The sequence below is a fragment of the Ursus americanus genome, chromosome 11 (genome assembly GCF_024610735.1).
Source record: "Ursus americanus isolate L20-20 chromosome 11, mUrsAme1.1.p, whole genome shotgun sequence".
Lineage (NCBI taxonomy): Eukaryota > Metazoa > Chordata > Mammalia > Carnivora > Ursidae > Ursus > Ursus americanus.
This window is the reverse complement of record NC_142137.1, coordinates 54,876,233-54,899,813: the sequence shown is the minus strand read 5'-3', so window position 1 is coordinate 54,899,813 and position 23,581 is coordinate 54,876,233. Positions and strand designations below refer to the sequence as shown.

The window sequence follows — 23,581 nt, the reverse complement described above, 5'->3', positions numbered from 1 at the left end:
TATGTCTTAAGTATACTTTTTGCTTCCCTTACGATTATCTCTAATATACCATTAAGTTCTTCCATAAATGTGAAGGGATATGCTATTCTGAGATTGCTAAAGAGAGATTATTTTCCTTCCTTCAGAAGAGGCAAAAAATATTTTATTTATACTTCTTCCATCATATGTATATCTTTAACTACTACAAATAAAATGGACTTAGTAGTCTTAGCATAACTGAAATATATAGATAGACCCTGAATTATACAAATTTTGACTTTATGACGATGCAAAAGTATTAAACATTCAGTAGAATCTATACTTTAAATTTTGATCTTTTGCTGGGCTAGCAAATATGCGGTACAATACTTTTGTGATGCTAGGCAGTGGCAGTGAGCCCCAGCTCCCAGTCAGCCACGAAATCACTGAGAGTAAACAACTCTTACAATGATTCTGTAATCATTCAACCATTCTGTTTTTCACTTTCAGTACAGTATTCAATATATTACAGGAGATACTAACACTATAACAACAACAGGCTTTGTGTTAGATGATTTTGCCCAACTGTAGGCTACAGTAAGTGTTTCTAGCACATTTTAGGTAGGCTAGGCTAAGCTCTGATGTTTGGTAGGTTAGGTAACATTAAATGTACTTTTGACTTATGGTATTTTCAACTTACTATGTGTTTACTGGGTCGTAACCCCATTCCAAGTTGAGGGAGATCTGTACATTAGCTGCCAGTGGCTGAAGATACTGGAAAATTTATTTGTAAAGGATTTCTCAAAGAATGCTGTAAAAATTCACATAAAAATGTACTGATTTGTGAAAGATATCAGAGATGAGGAAGACTCTCCTTATCTCATCAATAAGCTGATTTCAAATTTTCCAGAATCAACAGATCTGAGTTACTGATGCCAAAAGTATTGTTAATTTCAAACTGTTTGGGGGCAATAGAATATAATCTAATAGTAAGAGAAAAGCAACCAAATTCTTTAGAAAACTTCTGTTCTTGTTTTTTAAGTACTTCTGGAACCAAAACATGTAGTTAGTGATATTTCTCAAAAAAATCAAATGCTAAAAATTCCCTCTTAACATTCCTACATTTCCTTCTATCTCACAAAGCTTTTCATTCTCTCCTTCAAATCCCTGCATATTGTGACATGATCACCACACGAGGCAAAGGCTCTCAGGATTATCCTGTTTCTAAATGTCTTCTCAGCCTCAGCTGACTCAGTTATGTCAGCCAGACAGATGGGCATTGATCTTAACCTTGAAGATCCTGAGGAAGATTGCACAACATCTTCCAAACACCTTCTTACTGCATAATTTGTATTCTAAAGGAGCAGGAACAGAACTAAAATACTGATTTGTGTTTCTTTGTCTAGTATGTATCTTCCAGTCCTTTAGTCTACCTGTGTGCTGTTTTAAAAAAATCAAATCAACTTTAAACAACACTGGAACTGCAGGCTTTAGGTTCTCCTAGAATAATAAAAAACTTCTGAGGATGAAAGCCAAATAAATTAGCGAGAGTGCCAACACAAACGATGAATCTCAAAGGAAAACAAGAACTTAAAAATATGTGTTAAGAGAATGGCATCTTGAAACAGAAACTTAATTGTGGCAGCTTCTCCCAAGGTCCGTGAGAAGAAAGGATAGGAGAGAAAGAGAATAGGCGGCAGTGTCAGGACAAAAGACACAATTACACAACTGCAGAGGTGTGGAGAACCTTAGAGGTTTGTCACCCCGCATCCCGGCCGACGGATGAACGAGTCTCCTCTACATACCCGGGACTATGATCGCCCGGCCTCTATTTTAGAAAACAGTTACCTCTCTTCCTCCCCTTGCTCCCAAAGTCCCTTTCCGAGAACGCTGTCACCCACCTCCGAGGACTGTGCCCAGGAAGATGCATTTCTTTTTATGACGTTTTAGAAAATTCCACGTAGATCTCAGCATCTTCAGGCCCTGAAGGTAAGGGCTGCTTAGGGGCGGCGGGGTGAGGTGGGCAGTTCGCCAGGAAACCGTTTCCTCGTCGCTTGGCCCAAACGGCCAGGCAGGACCGCCGTCGTCCCGCGGGCGCTCTCCAGAAATCACAAACGCGACTTTCCGCAGAGACTGTCACCGGGGCGGGAAGGGGGCGTGGACTACAGCTGAGCAGCTGCGCTTTCTGCGGCTGCCCCCGCGCCGCGGTCTCCGCTCACTGGTCCAGGGCACCCAGGTCCGTCCAGAATTCGCTCCCGAGTGCATCGTCGTTCGACTTCCCTGGAAACGGTGGCCGGCAATCGCCGCGTTCCGCTACCCGCGCTCCTCTGCCGCCCCAGCCTCTGGCGCCCAGCGCCGCGGCCCGGGTGCAGTATGGAGGCGAAGGCGGCGTCCACGCCGGCTACTGGCGGCGGCGTGTGCTCGGTGACCGCGGAGGAGACCAAAAAGTGGATGGAGGAAGCGATGCAGATGGTGAGGAGCCCAGGAGGTGGCTGCCGCGGGTGGGAACTTTTTTTTAGCTCTCTTCTCGACCCGAGCATTTGAGCAAACGCCCTGAGTGTGCTTTCTCGCCACCATAATCTCGATGGCGGTCACATTTTCTGGGTAGACAGCTGGCTTTACTGTCCTGAAATTTTCTTTAGCCCATTCTCACAGTGCTGTAGGGGAAGGAAGAGGGCAAATACAGAAGTCATTTCTTTTTTCACCGGCATGGCTGAGCCAAACATCCTCATTCAGCTGCTGCTGGCACGTAACGTGCTGCGCCCCCTTCTTTCCCGGGGGACACACTCGCAAATCCGGAAAGTCACATTATTCTGTATTTATGACCTCTCGAACCTATCTAGTAGGAGAAAGGACGCTGAGGATGTGTCTGAAAGATCAGGATAAAAACAAATCCCTGGACAGCCAGATCCTACCATTCATCTATCCTCCTGCCGTCTGGCCTTTAAACTCCCTTTGCTCCCTTGAGGATTGCTAAGAAGGGCTCTAATCAGATTTGTGCGTAATCCAAGTTTTACCCATACTTCTGTGTGCCAGTGAGCTCTTTAATAGGGATAAGAGTGTGTTTGGCATATTTATGTATATGTATACAAACATATGCACCAGCACACACATGTGTATGTCAAATGCTCTTCAGCTTTACATTCCTCTAAAGCTGCTGTAAAAGGATTTTTTTTGTACATGGTTTTGATTATATTCTTCCTATCCTTAGTGGCCTCTGGTCTCCTATAGTTAATTAATTCCATAATTATGTATTCATTCACTCCATAGATGTTTATTGAGCACACTATGCTTGGCATTGGGAATTCAGCACTGAAACTGATTTTGGTATATTTCTCTCTGTTCACTTTTCATGCTGTTTCCCCCTGCATTCATTCACTATTACAGCCAAATATTTTTCTCTAAGCCATGATGCATTACAGCGTCTATCCATTTGTTTCTGCTTACATAATGTCCTTTTAAACTTGTTTCTCATACTTTTTGGAAAGTGACTTCCAGTGAAAAAGTCTATTTTATATTACAACCCAGTAAATACACATATAGCTATAACTGAAAAGTTTCACAGAACAGTACTTAACCTTCCTTTGTACAGTTTTCCTGGTATTTCTCTTTTCTTGGATGGGGGGGGTGCTATGTATTTATGACAAATATTGCACATCTATGAGCCTCTCCATTCAGAAGTTCTTTGAAACAATGCTGTTGGTCTTCACCAGTCGGAGGATGGGGTCGTCTGACTCACCCATCCTGCGAATGGCCCCACAAATAGCTTGGTGTAAACTGGCCTTTGAACTTGCCTGCCTGTCACCTCGTCAACCTCGCCCCCGTTCGTCTGCGGGACGAGTGAGCCTTGGTGCGGATGATGCGGTTGCCGGCAGAGCATTTCTGCCTCAGGTCCATCCAGGTCCATCCAGGCCCACGAACCGGTACGCATCGCTCTCCAGGTCCAGGGCGCTCCTGCCGCCACTGCCAGGAGCGGGAGCACAGAAAGCTCTTTCTCGATTTTTGAAAAAAACGCTGGTCCTGACCCACTAACTTGATTTTAGGACCCATTCTTTGAGCTTACTTCATAATTTATTTCCTCCAATAAACTTACAAGATATGTAGCATTCCGATACTTTAATTACTGTTCACATATACATTTAAAAATTAATTTGTAACTTGTATGGATTTGTTTGTCCTGAACCTCTTTTATGTTACTAAATCCTCTAAGTTGGAGACAAGGAGTTTTCATGTGATATCAAAATCTCATTCTCCCTTTCCCAAATCATTTCAATAATGTCCTATGCTGGGCAGCTTCTTTCTAAATAGTGAGGAGGCTAATATATACACACAAAGTCTAAACTATCTTTGAATAAGCTGCATTCGTATCCTTCCATGGGTGAGAGATCTGGAGGGCAGATGATGCCTGAGTGCTGGGCAGTCAGAATATTTTGGGCTCTTCTGTTTATTTTCATTTGCTTCAGGAGCTCTCTCCCCAAAGTATTTATGTGTGGAGCTTGCTTAGATGAAATTTTCAGAGATGCTACCATGGAGGACTTACTAGTGTTTTTGAAAACAGCTAACTTTAATCAGTCATTGGGCTTTCCCACTCATGTAGCAGAGCTGTGATTTCTTTTCTCATCCTTTCATATTTTGGGTCTTTATTTTCCTTTAAGCATCTTTTGGTCATAATATATTGGAACATTTCCTCCGCCTATCTCTGCACTGTTCTCTAGACTTCTGGACTAAACACTTAAGTCCTTTTACTACGTTTTGCTGTGACCTTGGGCAAGTCACTCCCACCCCCGCCCCCTGCCAGCCCTTTCCCTTCCTACCCTATAAAATGAGATTGTTGAAATCCACGTAGTTTCTCAGATCTCTCTGGCCTTGACATTTTTGTCCCTTAATTGGATTATATATTTTTAAAGATTTATTTATTTGACAGAGAGAGAGCACAAGCAGGGGGAGAGGAAGAAGCAGGCTCCGTGCTGAGCAGAGAGCCCGACGTGGGTCTCCATCCCAGGACCCACGGATCATGACCTGAGCCAAAGTCAGATGCTTAATTGACTAAGCCACCCAGGTGTCCCTCTTAATTGGATTATAAACACCTAGGGGATGTGATTACCTGGTTTATCTATTCCTACATAGGATCAAGGAGGCCCTTACTTAGTACTTGTATTTTGGTTTTGGCCTATACATGTTCTTCCAGGTCTTAAAGAGAGGGGAAAAAGTGCTTGTCATAAATCCTGTGCTTTGTTCAGTCATTCCCTCCCCACTACAGAAACTTCAAATCTTGAACTACTTCGAAGATTGTTGAAGTAATTCAAGGTGTACGATGTACTTCTGAGAAGAGTTTAAGATTAGACAAGAAGCATAGCTAGTGCCAAATCTGTTCACCTCTGAGGAATTTGAAAGTGAAATATGCAGTATACGTGTAGTAGGGAGGATACTAGCGTCTTCACAGCATCTGTGCAGATAGACATATTTATATGGCCAATACGGGTAAGTAGAATGAATGTCTGGCTCTGATTGGACCAACCAAATCATATAATATCTGGGTCTTACTAGTTAAAATAAAGGTGTTGCACTAGAAAATTTCCATCCTAGTCTATGATTTTAATCTACAGACATAAGCCTGAATTATAAAAGAAAGGAAAACAGTTTTTGAGAAAGCTTAAAATCTATTTTTTTAACATGTTATCTAAAGCAAGTGAGTCTGTGCAAAAATCAGTACAACCCTAACAGTCCAATTGGTATAACATTTTTGGATGGCAACCTGGCATAATATAATTAACAGCCTCAAATAAAATGTTCCTATAATTTGACAGTAATATAATTTGACAGTAATATAATTCTGTGGCATTTATCTTAAGAAAATGGTTTAGAAAGATAAAAAGCAATCATTGTCATTTCAGTGTTAAATATAACAAGGAAAACTAGGAAGTATTTCAAACTTCTGATGAAGGGAAATAGTTAAGTTATGGTATATTACTGTGTTGAATAATGTGCTGTTATCAAAATGGTTATGGATATTAGGTACAAACATGGCATTAACTATCACAGCTACATGTGATATCTAACATTAAGCAAGCAGACTACAAATTATTTTATACTATACACGTACATTTAGAGGTTAGAAAGGCATATGTTCAAACCTAGGATGGCTACTGACAGCCAGCTAACCTTGACAGGTTCTTAACCTTTCAGCCACAGAGGCCTCTTTTGTAAAACAGTTATATAGTATATATGTCACACGGTTGTATAGATTAAAAGAGATCGTGTTTGTAAAGTCCCTGACACATTATGTTCAATAAATTAAAGCGGTTGTTTTTTTTAAACTGTTGAGTTTTTTTAAATCAAAGACTAGAGGAGAACACACACAAATAATTAGTTAACATGGTAAAGATATGGGTCTTTTTTTTTAAGATATGGGTCATCTTAAAGAAATTTTTCACTATGCTTTTGAGAGTTGGAAACTATGAGATGGGATGGATTGAAAATTATGTTAATTATTTAATTAGTTTAACTCTATTTTGAACTTGACAGCAAAACAAATATGTATTTTATTGAACAGCATTTCACCTAAAACCATTTCCGTGGGGTTTTGGGATTGTTCTCACCACCTCTTCCCTAACCCACCATTCCCAACTGCTTAGCCACTCCCCCTCAGCATGGTGGGCTGGGCTATTCCTCATCAATAACCTGATTTGCACTTTTAAATACTCCCACCACTCATGTTTTCTCTCTATTTTGGACAGCAGTTGAAGGCTTTTCACAAAAAAACAAGTTACTGTAAGTAAATGGGAAGATAATCTTGAGAGGTGGGACATGGAATAAAGGAGATACATTTGCTGGAAGGAAAAGGAGAAAATCTGAAAGAAAGAAGGAAAGGCACATGCCCAGTCACCTGGGGGCCTGTGTGGAGTGAGAAGCTGCCAGGCTTGCTTGCAGGTGACCTAATTCAAGACTTGGAACCCCACTGGGCTACACGGATTCTCTCTGTCCTCTGCCACTTCTCCTCCTTCACTGGGTCTTGAGTTCTCATCTACGTGCTTGAGATTGCTACACACACACAGAATTCTTCAGGAGATAGTTTTGCAGAAAATCTTTATCGTGTGGCCCCCTCATTTGTTTCTTCTCTTGCAGTTTTTTAGCCTTAAACTTTCTGGGTCTCACTCTTTTAAGTTTTCCTTCTCTTTTGTCCCTTGAAGTAGGCCTATTTTGAACCTAAAAGGTGATAAAGTAGCTGATCAGTGTTGACCAGAGTAGAAATTTGAGACGGAGTGGCCAGGAACCTGTACCTCATTGGTGTTCCATAAATACTGTTGAAGAAATGAATTTCTGGAGCAGATTGCCTGGATTCTGGCCCCAGCCTCTCACACGAGCAAATCCCCTAACTTGGCCATGTCTCCATTTACTCATCTGTAAGCTGGGGAAGCTCACTGACTCCATCTCATTGGGTGGTAAACGAAATTCGTTAATTCTGATAAAGTGCTTAAATAGTCCTGGGTCAAAGTAAGTTTTTCCATAAGTTGTAAGCTCTTAGGATCTGCAAGCTCCGAATCAGAACATTTGTTATGTAGACATAACAGTCTGTGGTAATAGTTGGAAGTTAGAAATCTAACCTGTAGATTGGTCACTCTTCAAGCCACTGGTTTTCATTTCCACCATTCCACCAAAATTGCATCTGTGTCACTGACTCTATTTTCTTGGCCTATTTATTTTTTATTTTTTATTTTTTTTTCTGTGATCTTCTCTAACAGCAGATAACTCCGGTTTTTCTCCTACCTGACTAGGCATTTCTTCTTAATCTCCATTGCAAGATATTTCTCGTTTACGCCACCTTTATTATTATTTTTTAAACTTTTCCTTTTGAAATAATTATAGATTCACAGAAGTTGCCAAAAAAAAGTATATTAGGGAAGGCTCATGTACCCTTCACCGAGCCTTCCTGTGTGGTAAGGTCTTTCGTAACTGTCATGCAATAATCAAAACCAGGAGAATGACATTGACGCCAACTGTAGAGCTTAGTCCGATTTAATCAGCTTTGTATGCACACGTGTGTGTAGTTCTATGCAATTTTATCACATGTTTAGTTTTGCTGAACCACCACCAGAACTGCTCAATCGCCACAAGTCTCCTTCATGCTGCCCGTTAGAGCCACCATTCCCTTTCAAGCCCTTAAGCCCTGGCAGGCACAAATTCGTTCTTTGTAGCTGTAATTGTGCATTCAGGAATGTTATATATGTGAATATGGAACCTTTTGGGGGTTGGTTTTTTCATTCAGCATGATTTCCTTGAGGTCCATCCAAGTGCTGAGTGAATCAGGAGTCTGTTCCTTTTCTTGCTGTGTGGTGTTCTATGGGGTGGATGTGCCGCAGCTCGTCTGTTCACCCTTTGAAAGACATTTGGATCATTTCCAGTTTTTGCCTATTCTGAATAAAACGCCTATGAACATTTGTGTCTGTATATGAATTTATGTGCTGTATGACCATCAGCTTTCGGTTTCTTGGGAGAATGCCTGAGAGTGCAATTGCTAGGTTATATGTTAACTGCATGTCTTGCTTTTTGAGAAACTGCCAAACTAGTTTCCAGAGTGGCTGTACCATTTTACAGCCCTACCAGCAGTGTATAAGTGATCCTGTTTTTCTTCAGCCTCACCAGCATTTGGTGTTTTTACTTTTTATTTTAGCCATTCTGATGGTGTGTAGTGGTAACTCCATTGTGATTATAATTTGCATTTCCCTAATGGCTAATGATATGAATATCTTTACAGGTACTTATTTGCCGTCTGTATGCCCTCTTTGGTGAAGTGTTTGTTAATATCTTTTGCCCATTCTCTAGTGGGATTGTTTTTGGGTTTTTTTTGCTGTTGAACTTTGAGAGTTCTTTATATAGTCTTGATAGTAGACCTTTGTTGGATATGTGGTTTGCAAATATTATCTTCCAGTTTTAGCTTGCCTTTTCTTCTTCTTAACAGTGTATTAGTTTCCTATGGCTTCTGTAACAAATTACTACAGACTTGATGGCTTAAAACAACACAAGTTTATTCTCTTACAGCTCTGGATGCCAGGTGTTTGAAATTCATTTCATTGAGCCAAACCCAATCTGTTAGCAGGGCTGCGTACCCTCTGAGGGTTCTAGAGGAAAATGTGTTTCCTCACCTTTTCCAGCTTCTGGAGCAATATTCTTTGCTTGACTCATGGCTTCTTCCTCCGTCTTCAAAGCCAACAGCGTAACGTCTTCAAATCTCATTCTCTGCCTCTCTTATTAAGACCCTTGTGATTGCATTTAGGGCCACCTAAATAATCCAGGATAATTTCCCTATCTCAAGATCTTCAACAAATATTTGTTGGATGAGTAAATGATTTCTCTCTTGTGTGTACTTGGGGTTCTGTGTACTCCAGTAATAACATTTTTCACGTGCTGATTGGCTTAACTGTGTGGTTGCGTAGCATTGCCATCCTCACTAGCTGTCAGTCCTCCTCCTGACTTTCCTTTCTCTAGTAGCCAATGGTCCATTTGTATATTTATTTGTATATATTCACCAATCCTTGGAACTCTTCAGACTTTCGAACTTTGTATAACCTGGCATGCTTTAACCATTGTTACAGAACTGGAGAGAACTAGCCTGTGGGTGGTTCCTGACCCAGTTCAGAAGAGTGCAGTCTTACTGCTTCAGCTGCTCTGTCTCTACCTCTGTGCAGGTCCTAGCTCTGTCCTACCACCCTAAGGAGGAAGGAGAGAGAAACAGTTTGCTACCACTGTGCTGTGTGCCTCTCCTTTTACCTTTATTGGCCCAAGGACAAGTTAGTGCCAGTTGAGCGTGGTCGAAGTGGCTAAGCAACCCATGTTATCCTGATGATAGGAAGTTACTGCTACTCCAAAGTATAGCTGGGAATAGGAGCTAGTGCGGTCTAAAGCAATGTCTTCAACTTTACACTAAATATGCTTTATACTGTGAATACCTACACTTAATTTGTAATCTCGTCTTCCAGAGCGTCTTCAGGCCCATCAAAATAAGAAATGCTGTGCCTTTCTAAAAACAGCCATATTTGGATTTTCTTGACTGCAGTGAGATGGAAATGATTATACCCTAGTTCAAAGGTTGTGTTCTTCCTTTGTTCTCTCAGCAACAGGATCAGGGAGTATGCAGCTATAACCTTCTTGCTTTTGTTCTCTGCCCAAAGAAATATTCTTTAACTGTCTTGGGCCTCGACTGCTCTGGTTCAGTCAGCGACAGAGCTAGAAGAAAAGTGGACAGCCTCTGATGGGGGAGGCTTTGCAAGTATGACCAGTGGTTTGCCCTTTCCAGGATGGTGGTGGGGGAAATATTCTTAAGCTTATTTTTTCTAATTTGTATTTTTCCTTTGAGGTGTACTTTACAATGAAATGCACAGGTCTTAAATCTGTTGTTCATTCAGTTTCGACAGATGCAAACATCTGTGTAACCCACACCCCTTTCAAGATAGAGTTTTGACCACCCTGGAGAAGTTCGTTGTGTCCCTTTCCCATCAGTCTACACATGGTCTTCCAGGAAGAAATTGCTATCATCGTGTTTAGTTTTGTCTGTTCTAGTACTAAACCTGAAGGGAGTGATACAGTGTGTATGTTTGTGTTTGACGTCTTTTACTCAGCATGTCTGAGATTCACCCATGTCGTGTGTATCTCTAGCTTGTTCCTTTTCATTGCTGAGTAGTATTCCATCATGTGACTGTGCCACAGTTTGCTTATCCATTCTTTTGTTGGTGGACACCTGTGCTGTTTCCAGATTTGGGCTATTATGAATCAAGCTGTTATGAACATTCTTTTGCAAGTTTTTTTTTTTTTTTTTTTTTTTGTGGGCGTGTATTCCCTTCTCTTAAATAAATACTTAGGATTAGAATTGGTTCATAGGCTATATGTGTGTTTACTTTTTAAAGAAATTTCCAAGTGCTCTCCAAAGTGGTCGTACCATTTTAACATAGAGTGCTCCAAAGCTTTTCTTGTGTCAAAGCAGAAATAGCACAGAGAGACATCCAGTCTGGTTACTTTTATGCTGTTGGAACTCTAGAGGGTATCTTCTATAATATTTAGTGAAACAAAAAAATTAAGCAAGTAGATTTTTTTTTAAAGATTTTATTTACTTTTTTGTAAAGAGGGAAAGAGAGAGAGAGAGAGAGAACACGCACACAAGCAGGGGGAGCAGCAGAGGCAGAGGGAGAAGCAGGCTCTCCGCCAGGGAAGGAGCCTGATATGGGACTAGATCCTAGGACCTTGGGATCATGACCTGAGCCGAAGGCAGACACTTAACCAACTGAGCCATCCAGGCGTCCTTAAGCAAGTTGAATTTCAACAAGGAAAGGACTTCAATAAAGTATTTATACATGTTATTTATTCATTTCCTTTGTAAATATGTACGTGATCTCTGAAAAGTTGTTCAGACCCTGCCACCGTAAGAATAAGAGTAAATGACAGCCATTTGCTCACTTCTGCTTCCAATGAGAAGAAAAAAATCAGGGGCTCAGAACCTGTGAAGGGAGTTTGTTCCTGAGTCTTTCTTAATATGGATATAACAGAGAACAAAGGCACTAAGTACTGAACTATACTTGAGGGAAGGGAAAGCTCAGCTGTATTTGTTCTAGTGTTTATACATGTGTGCTTATGCTGCATCTATTTCTTTCCCGTAATCTTTTCAAGTATTGAACATTACATCTTAAATTTTCCACTTTGTCTTTTAGGCCAAGGAAGCCCTAGAAAATATTGAAGTTCCTGTTGGCTGCCTTATGGTCTACAACAATGAAGTTGTGGGGAAGGGACGAAATGAAGTGAATCAAACCAAAAATGTATGTCGATTGAATAGTTTAATTGCAAACATACAGCAGTAAAGGTAGGAGTGTACTGAATTTTATCACAGTTGGCGAGAAGGTGGGTCTGTGTTGAGACCTGTAGGTATCAAAGGAAGTGTGGTTTCCCTTAACATTTCTTTTTTTTGAATGCCTTCCTCTCTGATTATAAAAGTGATCCATGTTGGTTTTTTAAAATTTGGAAAATTCAGAAAAATTTAATGAAGCAATACAATCTTTGGGGCTAATTTTCTGTTTCGTGGAGTTTTACTTTAGCACTTGAGTGAAATTCAAGAAGGGATTTTATTACATTGGAGTGTCAGTATTGAAGAAATGAATCTAATCTCCATCTTAAGCAAATCTAATATAGCAAAATTCCACTTTACAAAACACATCAATTTAGCTCATATCACATTCTTTAGTACCTTTAAATAATGTTTTCCTCCTGGTAAATTAAAAAATCACCTTCAGTTTATATCTTTGGAGGTAATAAAGGATTGTATAAAGGAAACTGTTCGTATATTAGATAATTCAATGGAATAAAGTCTCTACCACCCGCTCTCTATACCTACATGTGGTATTACACTTTATTATTTTTTTTTAATTTTTATTTATTTTTTTAGAGAGAGAGAGAGAGAGCACGCATGCATGAGTGTGGCAGGAAGAGGGAGAGAGAGAATCTTAAGCAGGCTCCACACCCAATACAGAGCCTAATGCAGGGCTCAGTCTTATGACCCTGAGATCATGACCATCTAAGCCACCCAGGTACCCTGGTATTACACATTAATAGTTTATGTGTCTTTATATTATTGTGGTTATGTTGAGAAGTTCATGAATTAAGGCAACACTTCTTGGTATCACAACGGTGTGTCACGGTAAGTATAAATGAAGTATCCAGGTTTATGATTATCAGAAATACTAGGTGGACTCACAGCTTATAACCATAACACCACTCACACAGACTTTGATCTTATCTTTTGCTCATGGGAACCAGAGAACAAACTGATGCTGGTCGCGGTGCTATGGGGCATTTAATGTTTATCCATCACATCTATCAAAAAGAAAACAGATGGGTAGTAAGGAGGGCATGTATTGCATGGTGCACTGGGTGTTATACACAACTAATGAATCATGGAACTTTGCATCAAAAACCAGGGATGTATGGTGACTAACAAAATATAATAAAAAAAATATTATTATTAAAAAAAAAGAAAAAAAGAAAACAGATGCAAACTGGGAACCCAGATTCACAAATAAATTATTACTTGGATAACAGAACATTTGTGAGATAAGTGATAACCATAACGTAGCAATTAGTGAATATACAGATACTTGTTGGGGAGTGGAATTCAGTATTTTAAAATAATTTAAATAATTAAATCTCCCTGTTTTGTATATTTTGTGGTTTGGTATGATATCTTTAATATCAGAACTTTGAATGCCCTGATGTCATCCATCTAAACCCCCAATGACCTGGGTTTCTTCTGTATCTTGAAATTAAACTGCATTTATTTTGGTTTGTGTGTCCTATAGAAGATCACCCTATAAAACACTATAGAAAGATTCTGACCCCAAATGAGGAAACCTGAGTCCTACTTTTGGCTCTGATACTACCACCACCCTCATCACTACCATCACCTCTCCCGCTGTGTGTTTTTAACATGTTCTAAATTAGCTTGTGGTTCTTCAGCACTAAACGAGAGGTTGAGGGGCGCCAGGGTGGCTCAGTCAATTAAGCAGCCGTCTCTTGATTTCGGCTCAGGTCCTGATCTCAGGGTCCTGGGATCGAGCCCTGCATCTGGCTCTGCGCTCAGCGGGGAATCTTCTCCCTCTCTGTCTGCCCCTCCCCCTGCTCTCCCACGCTCTCTCTCTCAAATAAATAAGTAAATCTTAAAAAAAAAAAAAAAAAAAAAAAACACCCAAAACAAAGAACACTTTCTTCACCTCCTTCCAGGATACCACACCACTCTAGATTTTCTAAAAAAGAGAGGTTGATTGCAGGGATTCAGTTCAACAGTTACTTACTTATTGAGAATTCTGGGGTATTTGATTCAGTAATTCTGAATCTGATTGTTAAAAAGCCCCTGAATTGGGGAAAATTTTTTTTAAGCTCCCCAGTCAGTTCTGGTATGCAGGCAGCTTTGGGAATCTGTTCACTAAAGTACCTTAAAGCTCTGAGATCATAATTCTGGACCAGCATTGCTTCCACCTGCCTCTAGCTTCTATGGGACCTCGGGCCACTGTGCCAGCATCTCTCACACTCTGTATCTCAGGTTAATGAGCACCTTTCTATTTGCCCCAAGCAGATGTTATACTTGCTGAAGACATACTTTGTAATCTCACATAAGATTTAGCACCGTGGCTTGTACATAGTTAGCAATCAGCATAAGCTTATTGATAAATGTGATTATCCTGAATATCATTAATAAGTATTACATAGCAGAGCACATAGATAGCACACAGCATGTTTCTTGTAATTCAGTGTTTTATGAGGTATAGATGCCAGTGAACCCCCTTTTTACATATGGGGGAACCAAGGCTTAGAGAAGTTACGTAACTTGCCCAAGGCCACATAATTACTTATGTTACAGTCAGGATTCAAACTTAAGTATGGTTATTTCCAAATGCTGTGTGATTTCTCCTATATTCTATGCTACCCATGAGGTATCGGAGACTGATACCAAATCTTTGCTTTTCTCTAGAGTCTGCCAGAATATAAAATCTCATCCCAAAGAAAATGTAAGGGATGACATTCCACTAACTAACTAAAGATTTGCTTAGAGTGAAGTGAGGGATAGCCTTGAAAACATCTGAAAATGGAGCACATTCCTATGAAGACTTCAAGCTTCCCCTCGAATATTCGCAAACCCTATAGACTCCCCCCCCCCCCGACTTACAGTCTCTATGGCGTTTTAATTGAAAGGGCATCCCTTGAGGTTCTGAGGTACTTAACTAAAAATATAGCATAATTCTCACGACATCTATTAGGTGTCTTTTGATGGTGAGGTTATGGGACTTGAACTGGGAAATATGCTGCAAAGTGCTAAGAGCATCCCCAAAACCTTTATTCATTAAAATGTTGGCAGACACATTAGGCCCATTCTTTTGGTATTTATGTTTGAGTGTTTGCAAAATAGTTACATGTTGATGCAAGCACCTCTGTCTTTTCAGGCTACTCGACATGCAGAAATGGTGGCCATCGATCAGGCCCTAGATTGGTGTCATCGAAGTGGCAAGAGTCCTTCTGAAGTATTTGAACACACCGTGCTGTATGTCACCGTGGAGCCATGTATTATGTGTGCGGCTGCTCTCCGCCTGATGAGTATCCTTTGACTTCATGAGTTAATGTTGTGTGCCCTTCCTGTAACCTTGAAAATGGCCAGACACGTAACCTGCTTTCTAGTACGTGAAAACAGATTTATGAAACTAGTTATAAAATATTGTACCCCTTGGCTGAAAAATTTTTAGAAATGATTTTTAAATCATAAGATTTCTTCGTTTTATATCAATAGATGTAAAACTATTAACCAAATAAACTAGAAAAAGAAAAGCTGAGAGCTAACAAACTTAAGTAAGGATAAGTCACAAATTAAAGTAGATTATAAAACTGTGTGCAGGGAAAAGGTCTGAAGAATATGCACCTTTGAATAATAGATTGTAGGTGTTTTAAAATTTTTCTTTCTTTCTTTATATGTTTGTTTATTTTTGCGACAAATACCTATTACAATGTATGAAAAATTTTAAGTCAAAAGTAAATATAAGGTAAAAAACAAGTAACTTATGATATTTTAATTATAAATAAATGGGAAATTGAGAAAGTTACAGGTCTTTCAGTTGTGTCTTTCATAGAGTAAGCGACACAAATACTGAGTGTTAGTAAGTTCATCTCTAAGATCTTTAAAAAATTATTTGCTTGTTCAAAAACTCAATTTCGTACTTGCTAATTTTTTATGTATTATTTTGCTATGTATGTGTGAAAATTTTTATCACTTTAAAAATAACAGAAGGTTTTGAGTATAACATGTACAGTCTTTGCTTTGTAAAGAGGGGAGTTCTGGTCAACTTAGAACCCTCTCCCCATCCTGCCTGACACGGTGGCTCATCTTCAGTCTGCTTTATATTGGGGCATGGGTTATATTTTATTTGGCAAAAGATTAGGGGACAATTCTATTTTTAAAAGGTGGAAATCCCTGGATTAAATTCCTACTTCCTTTCTGGCTCCAATTCTCTAATGACCCAAAAGAAAGTGAGTTAGGAAAGACAAGAGAGAACACCAAACTGTGAACATTTAGCAACTGTGTATTCAGTTTTCATTATTTGCAATAGTGAGATGTTAATCTCTAAATCCTTTAAACCTCTTCTTTTGTGTAACGGGATAATGTAATTTTTAAGCCTAAGCCTAAGCTTAACTGTTTTTAAAAGTAGCGTGAGCTTGTTTGTCCAGGATGGCCTGGTTTTGTCACTCTACACACTCGAGCTGCGCACTCTATTCAGGACCTTAATTCTTTCTCATAAATCCCACTGGTTGTGTATGGCTGTCAGAACGAACGATTTGGCGGTTGTGGCTCTGTTCTAAATATTGCCTCTGCTCATTTACCAAATACCGGGAGACCATTTAAGGTAATGTGACCCGTTTGTGCTTTTTCTTGTTAATTACTTTGATCTCTTTATGGGGTTGGGAATAGTTCACGCGTGGGCAGTATACCAAAAAGCCATGCTGGAACCAGGCAGACTCTGGGACCTCTTGTCAAGTTCACGTATGCCTCAGTAGAAGACGACAGTTATCATTTCCAGGTGAGTGCTTGGCCCTCTTAATTAGCAGACTGTCTCCAGAAGGAGAGGCCATGGCCTTCCCAGTTATCTCCTGACAGTCTTCACCAACGCCATCAGGTATGTTTGGAGATGCTGTCACTGTTGACATTTTTCCCCAGCTCCATGCTGTTCCACGCTTGTGTGAAGCTTGGCCTCTGTCAGTGACGGTAGATGCTGTTTACAGTGCACACACAATATTTTTGCACAAAGCCGATCGTTTTTGCTTTGTTGCTATGTACTAGTTTTTTTTTTACATTTTTAAAAAAGATTTTATATGTATTTATGAGAGACACAGAGAGAGAGATTGTGGGGGGAGGAGCACAGGGAGAGAGACAAGCGGACTCTGCGCAGAGGGTAGAGCCCTACATGGGTCTCAGTCTCAGGACCCTGAGATCATGACCTGAGCCGAAACCAAGGGCCAGATGCTGAACTGACTGAGCCACCCTGGCATCCCTGTTCTATGTATTATTTTTGGTGTCTAGCAATGAATACCTGTATTTTCATTATTTCCCCTCTGCCTTTTCAATATCGAAATTTCCCCCAACCCAAGAATTCAGATTGCTTTCATCTTCTCTTAAAAAGTCTACTTTCCCTTTAATCTTGCTACCTGTCTCCAGGTTTTTATATTTAAGGCTATAAGCATCAGGAATTGATATTTCAGAATTTGACTAGATACATAGCATTTTTCAGAAACCGGTTTGATTGTTTTTTCTCTCTAAGGTTAATCCTGAAATATTATGTTTTAAAAAGAAAAGGATTTAATAAATGCTGGACATGGTGGGTGGTTAACTTCAAAGACCTCAGATATTCTTAGGAGAATACTGAGTACCTATGAAGGGCTAAATTTGGCTGAATCCCACTGAGAACAAGTTTTGGAAAACATTCTATTTTGAGTTTTCCCAGATGAACATTAGCTTTCCTAACAACTTCTGTACATTTGAGAATAGATGACTTTTAACATCGTATCAGAAAAGAAATTGTAATAAAATGATGGAGAGTAAACAATACAGTCAGCTTGACCATTAAAAAAATCTGCAAAGTAATTTAATTTTTCCAATCACATATCAGTAGTGCAAATTTTGCTTACATAACTCTTTGCAAGTGAATTGCTGATTGTACTTCGTTTATAAGGAAGAGCTAAAGAATTTCTCAAAGCTTCTGGGCAGAACAAAGATGTGCCCTTGGATATCTGACATGGGTAGAAAATTTCTCTCCAACACATCAGTGACATTGGGTACGTAAACAGCCCTCTCCTACACGTCTCTGCACAGAGTTGATCTGGCTGAACCGAAGAATAAGTTTGTTTGTGGTGTGTGTGCTTGACCAGATTGGCTCCAGGGAAATGAAGGACCATTGTTTGAAGCCATATCTCCAGGTTTGAAGCCAAATTATGGGATTTTTTTTTAAGTGTTTTGAGATTCTAAAGAAAACATTGATACCTTAGGTTTCTGGATCCTGTGTTTCTTCCTTTATTGGGTCGGGTTGGGTGGGAGGGTTTGTGGGAGGTGGGATGCTGTTTTTGTATTGAGCAATTCTAGAGTCCTTTAATGCTATATTATAAGCAGCATTAAGCTCATAGAGGAGACCTACAGAATTCTTCTTTTCAACCTAATAATACATACCTGGTCCATTTTTAAAAGTTTATTTTAATAAGAATGTGTGCTTTTTATTACAGCCACAAATTTGTAGCTGTAATGGATAATTGAAGATATTGTCTTGGTATCATAGAGTGATGCAGTTTCCTTCTCCATCTGTAATTCAGTGGGTCTCATCCCGGACTGCATATTACAGAGCTTTTAGGTGTGACTCTGGGAGGTCCCCACCCCAGACCAACTGGATAAGAAGGCGAGAGGGTGGAAGAGAATATTAGGATTTTTTTTTCTTTTTTAGTTTTATTTGTTTTTCACAGACCCTTGTGTCCAGGGGTGACTTTCAATAGATGGCAGGGAGGGAGCTGCTCTGCTGCATGGGAAACCCTTCACCCAGAAGCAAGTTTCCTATGAACATTCATTGGTGATGGGCGAGAGGACAGGCTCCTTTATGGCTTTGCCCTGTTTCCCAAAGAGGGGCTTACCATACCAGACCCTGGACAGATGGGACTCTAGGGGTGTGGGGGGTCGCATAGGCAGCCTTGGGCTGGGACGGCAGGGGTACGGCTATCTGAGGCTATCCGAGGCTCCATGTTGCTATCTTATCTCCCACCTGGGTGGGATTCTGACTTAGAGGCGTTCAGTCATAATCCCACAGAGTTCCCAGATGATTCCACTGAGCAGCCAAGGTGGAGGGCCATTGGTCTAACCTCATAGGAGAGGAGAGTGCTTTGTGCTGGTTGGTGTTCCCGAGAGCATGAGGAGAGGCGGGAGCTCTGAGGAGATGAACACTTCATGTGGCACGAGGAGAAGGGGACTGACCCCCCCATGGTCAGAATGATCTGAGAAGGTTGTGAGAACTGAGAAGCCAAGGGAGGAGAGAGCTCTAAAAAGAAGCGAGAACGATCAGTAGTCTCCACAACTGCAGAGACTTGAGGAGGTTCGAAAGGGCACCAGTGTTTTGGTCGGTAGGGGCCCTCGGGATATCTGGAAGCACGAGCCAGCGAGGCTAAGGTTGAAGAGGAAATGAGAGCCACACAAGCAACAGCCAGGAGTCTGGAATGTTCTCAGGGACCAGCAGGGTAGCAGCTTGCCTGAGGGGCAGAGTGGAAGGAAGGTTATTGGGATTTCTCCTCCTCCAGCTTTACTGAGATATAATTGACATATAACATTGTGTTAAGTTTAAGGTATACAATGTGGTGATTTGATAGACGTATAGATTATGAAATGTTTACCACAATAAAGTTAGCTAACACACCATTCACCTCATGTAATTACCATTTTGTTGTTATGGTGAGAACATTGCAGCTCTACTCTCAACAGTTTTCAAGTACACCATATAGTATTGTTAACTGTAGTCACCATGCTGTACCTTAGATCCTCAGAACTTACCTTATACTGAAAGTTTGTGTCCTTGGGTCAGCTTTCTCTTTATTCCCCCCATCCCCCCACCCCTCCACCCCAGACAACTACCGTTCTGCTCTCTGCTTCTATAAAGGCAATGTTTTCTGTATATATTTCATTATATATATGCAATAGACTATTCAGCCATAAAAAAGAAGGAAATTCTGCCATTTGGGACAATGTGGATGGACCTTGAGGGCACTAAGCCAAGTGAAATAAGTCAGAGAAAGACAAATACCGTATCGTCTCACTTATATGTACAATCTAAAAACATTGAACTCCAAAAGGTTATTTCTTTTAATGGGGAAGGTTTATGCAGCCTTTATAGGCCCAGGGAAGAGCTGATTGAAGGCACAAGAGAAAGGGAGTTTCATTCTGCGCTGCGGACCACAGCCAGGCCCTTATGCTTGTGTTCATTACCTGCTTCCCTTCCTGTGGCTCCTTCCAGATGTGCCTCCCTGGAATCTCTATTTTATCATTTCATGCACCTGAGAAGGATGCCACATATAAAGTCCAAACTCATGGCACGCCTTCGAAGCCCTGTATGTTTCGACCTCATTTTATCTGCTTCTGTGTCAATAGGCCCTCCACCCCCCCATTAGCCGGTTTCCTCACATAGCCCAAGCTTCTTACTCTTTCCCTGAAATGCTCTGCTTAGTGTCTTTAAATATTCGCTATTTTTTAATTTTTAATTTTTATTTATTTATTTTCGAGAGCACATGTGCTGATGGGTGAGTTGGGGGGAGCAGAGGGATAGGGAGAGAGAGAGAATCTTAGGTAGGCTCAATGCCCAGTGGGAGCCCGTTTCAGGGCTCAATCTCATGACCCTGAGATCATGACCTGTGCAGAAATCAAGAGTCAGATACCTGGGGTGCCGGGGTGGCTCAGCCGTTAAGCGTCTGCCTTCAGCTCAGGGCATGATCCCAGGTTCTTGGAATCGAGCCCCACATTTGCCTCCCTGCTCGGTGGGAAGCCTGCTTCTCCCTCTCCCACTCCCCTGCTGTGTTCCCTCTGTCGCTGTCTCTCTCTGTCAAATAAATAAATAAAATCTTTAAAAAAGAGAAAAAAAGAGACACCTAGCCAGCTGATCCAGCAGACACCCCGAATACTTGCTATCTTTAAGGCAAGTTCAGATTTCATCTTCATGTGGTATTTCTGTGATTTCACTCTTTACCATTATCACAGTTTTTTATTCTTTCACCTATCGACCTCTTCTCTCTAGTTAGATACCAAAGATAAATCAAACTGAGCACTTTTTAAAAACAGATTTATTTATTTGAGAGAGAGAGCACAAGTGGGACGGGCAGAGGGAGAGAGAATCTCAAGCCGACTCCAGGCCAGGCACGGACCCTCACATGGGGCCCAACCTCACGACCCCAAGATGGGCCACTAGTAAATAACAGTGGATAAAAATAGCTCATGCTTGACAAACACTTATGATGTGCCAGGTATGTAACAGGTGTTATTCTGTGGAATCTTATTTAATCTTCATGAAACCCCTCTGAGGTAAGTGCTATCATTACCTACATTTTACACACGAGGAAGCGGGGGCACGGAGTTTATCCCACAGAGATCACAGAGCTAGTAACGTCAGTAGTACTTGACTAAGAAATAATAGTTGATTTGAGAGATGTTTGAGTGCGTACGTCTGTTCTTTTGGTCATGTACTTCCTTACCCGCGTTACTGCTATCCCCAAAGTGTATTAATGTCATCTGAAATAAGTTTATGTAATTATGTCTACATGGCTGTGTTTATGGGATATGGGCCACGTCTTCATAGGCTGATATTCATTCTCAGTTTTTTCATTTCGTCAGTGCATTCCCGGGTATCGGGCCGAGGAAGCGGTGGAAATGTTAAAGACCTTCTACAAACAGGAAAATCCAAATGGTCAGTTTCCCTTGCTGTACATAACGGAACCTCACTAAAGACAAATCACTGTGTAGAGACTCAACAAGGGCCTACCTCTTCATTTTCTCTTTTTCCTTCTATTCTTTCCACAGCACCCAAATCAAAAGTTCGGAAAAAGGACTGTCAGAAACCTTGAACTTGTTCTGCTGGAAGGCTGATGCCCCTCGATGATATTCTTGGACTGAAAGCTGTTGACATCGTTGAATCATGTTTACATATGTCCTTAACTCCTGAGAAGATCATCCCTCACTATTTGCTCTGTTGAGGGAACACATTAGCACTTTCTAAAAGTCTCTCAATTGTTAGCAATGATTAGCTTTTCCGTAAGCTTAAGGAACATTTTAAGAAGGGGGAAAAATAAAGATTGAGGTTTTAGAAATTAGTAAGCAGCGCATAATCTTCTTGCCAAAATCATTGTGCCCAGGCCAGGAAAGTGCTCATTTCAGAGAATGTGCATCCAGACCCAGTTAGCTGGCGTCTGTCCGGACTAGAGTGGCCACACCGTGGACACCTGCTTTAGGCCTCGCTTTTTAGAACCGGATCCTTCATTCTTTATAGCCACTCTGTTCTCCCAGAGGTTGAGGGCCTGTGACTTCCTTGGAATTTGTATAGGAGTTATGTACATATAGACTATGAATGTGTGCTCCTCGGAACAGGTAGTTTTTGTTTTTGTTTTTGCTTTTTTAAAGCAGTTATAGAAAATGCATACTTTTAAAACATCAATTTTAAATCATAGCATATTGCTATAATAAAACCATACTTATGCCTTCTTTGAAGATGAAGGTGAATATTTTCTTAAAAATAAAAGATAAAAGCATAAATGAGACAATTCCTTCTTTATTATTGGGCATCTATACTATGCCAGGCTCCATTTATTTGTCGAATCCGTGAACAAAACGTGGACCTGTTATTTTAGCAGCAGGAGACAGATCACACGCCTCATAGATTATATAGTATTTTAGAAGGTGTTAAGAATTATGGCAACAAGAAAAAGAGCAGGGTAAATGGGATGGACGTGGTATTTGGAACCGGTTGGGACTGCCGGTTGCACAATTAAATAGAATGGTTCGTTTAATCTGAAATCAAATTGTTATCTTTTTTTATAAAAGTCCAGATTTAGAATTAAAATCTAAAATTTAAAAATGTGCACGCAACCCTGGAGAGGGTCTCTGGAGCAGCAAGTCCCAGATACTCAGTTTTCTGGCTGCAGTAAGCAAAAGGTTGATGCTGATGAAAGAACAGCCTAGCAGAGCCCTGCTCGGGTTCGCTGCGTCTGCCCAGAAGGGGGCCTCACCGTTCCACCAGAAGCCCAGCTCCCAGGCCCCTGCTGCGTTTCTTCAGTGGATTCATTTCCTTGATGCAAAGCATCTGTATTTGTTGGTTCTGCCATTTGAGCGATGTCTGACTTGTTTGTTTTGAATTACATTACAGGCTGGAATGTAATTGTGGTGAAAGTATTTTTATATTGCTGAGAGTAGCAGCTAATCACAGTTACATGCTTCAGAGGATTTTTAATTGCTTGGTTTTGTACGTGTGTGTTTTTAACTGCATTTGAGAAATTTTATGGGGAAGAATATGGATAATTTAAAATCTGTAATAATGTTATATGTAACTTCTTTTCAATTTTACCTACTTTAAAAAATTATCCCTTCATTAAATTTTAGTGCTTTGACTAGTTTATTCCTTTTTGCAGTTGGTGATAAATCATTTCTGGCTCCTTGTGCTTTTCTGCAAGCTGACTTTAGTGCACTGGCTGTCTTCATATCATCGTTTTCTCAGGGATTGTTTGTAGACAGAAAATCTGGAATCTTTGCTCTGGTGCCAGTAAGGACCAGTAAGTCTGGCTAATGCATCTATGTCAAGTAGGTTCTTGAACATTTGTTAAATAAGATTATTGATTGAAGTTTTGAGAAAAATGAATACTAAGGGGGAATATCTAGGATAAAAAGTCAATGCCAAAAGTAGTAAATGGGTATTTTAGCTTATAAATAGTCAATACTGCAAGTGTCAAGAAAGTAATAAAACGAAACCAGGAAGGATAGAAAAGACTTACCGAGGTGCATATGTTCTGTCTCTGCTGTGTTTTGGAGAATGGGTACTTCCTA

General features: G+C 40.5%; 2 protein-coding genes across 2 annotated transcripts in view; one reads left to right on the top strand and one right to left on the bottom strand.

Moving 5' to 3' along the window:
- Positions 1-2,140, bottom strand: part of PEX3 (peroxisomal biogenesis factor 3) — a 34,476-nt gene extending 32,336 nt beyond the window's left edge. Inside the window, exon 1 of the mRNA XM_045810088.2 lies at positions 1,860-2,140. Within this exon, the coding sequence (XP_045666044.1) occupies positions 1,860-1,932 (73 nt within the window). The 5' untranslated portion in view covers positions 1,933-2,140. The remainder of the gene's footprint in view (positions 1-1,859) is intronic.
- A 123-nt stretch (positions 2,141-2,263) lies between these two features.
- ADAT2 (adenosine deaminase tRNA specific 2) lies at positions 2,264-22,551 on the top strand. Its single transcript, XM_045810089.2, has 6 exons — positions 2,264-2,430; positions 11,658-11,762; positions 14,934-15,084; positions 16,276-16,382; positions 21,383-21,455; positions 21,569-22,551. Exons 1-6 carry the CDS (start codon positions 2,332-2,334, stop codon positions 21,610-21,612), a joined length of 579 nt encoding a protein of 192 aa, XP_045666045.1. The 5' UTR covers positions 2,264-2,331; the 3' UTR covers positions 21,613-22,551.
- The last annotated feature ends 1,030 nt before the right edge of the window (positions 22,552-23,581 follow it).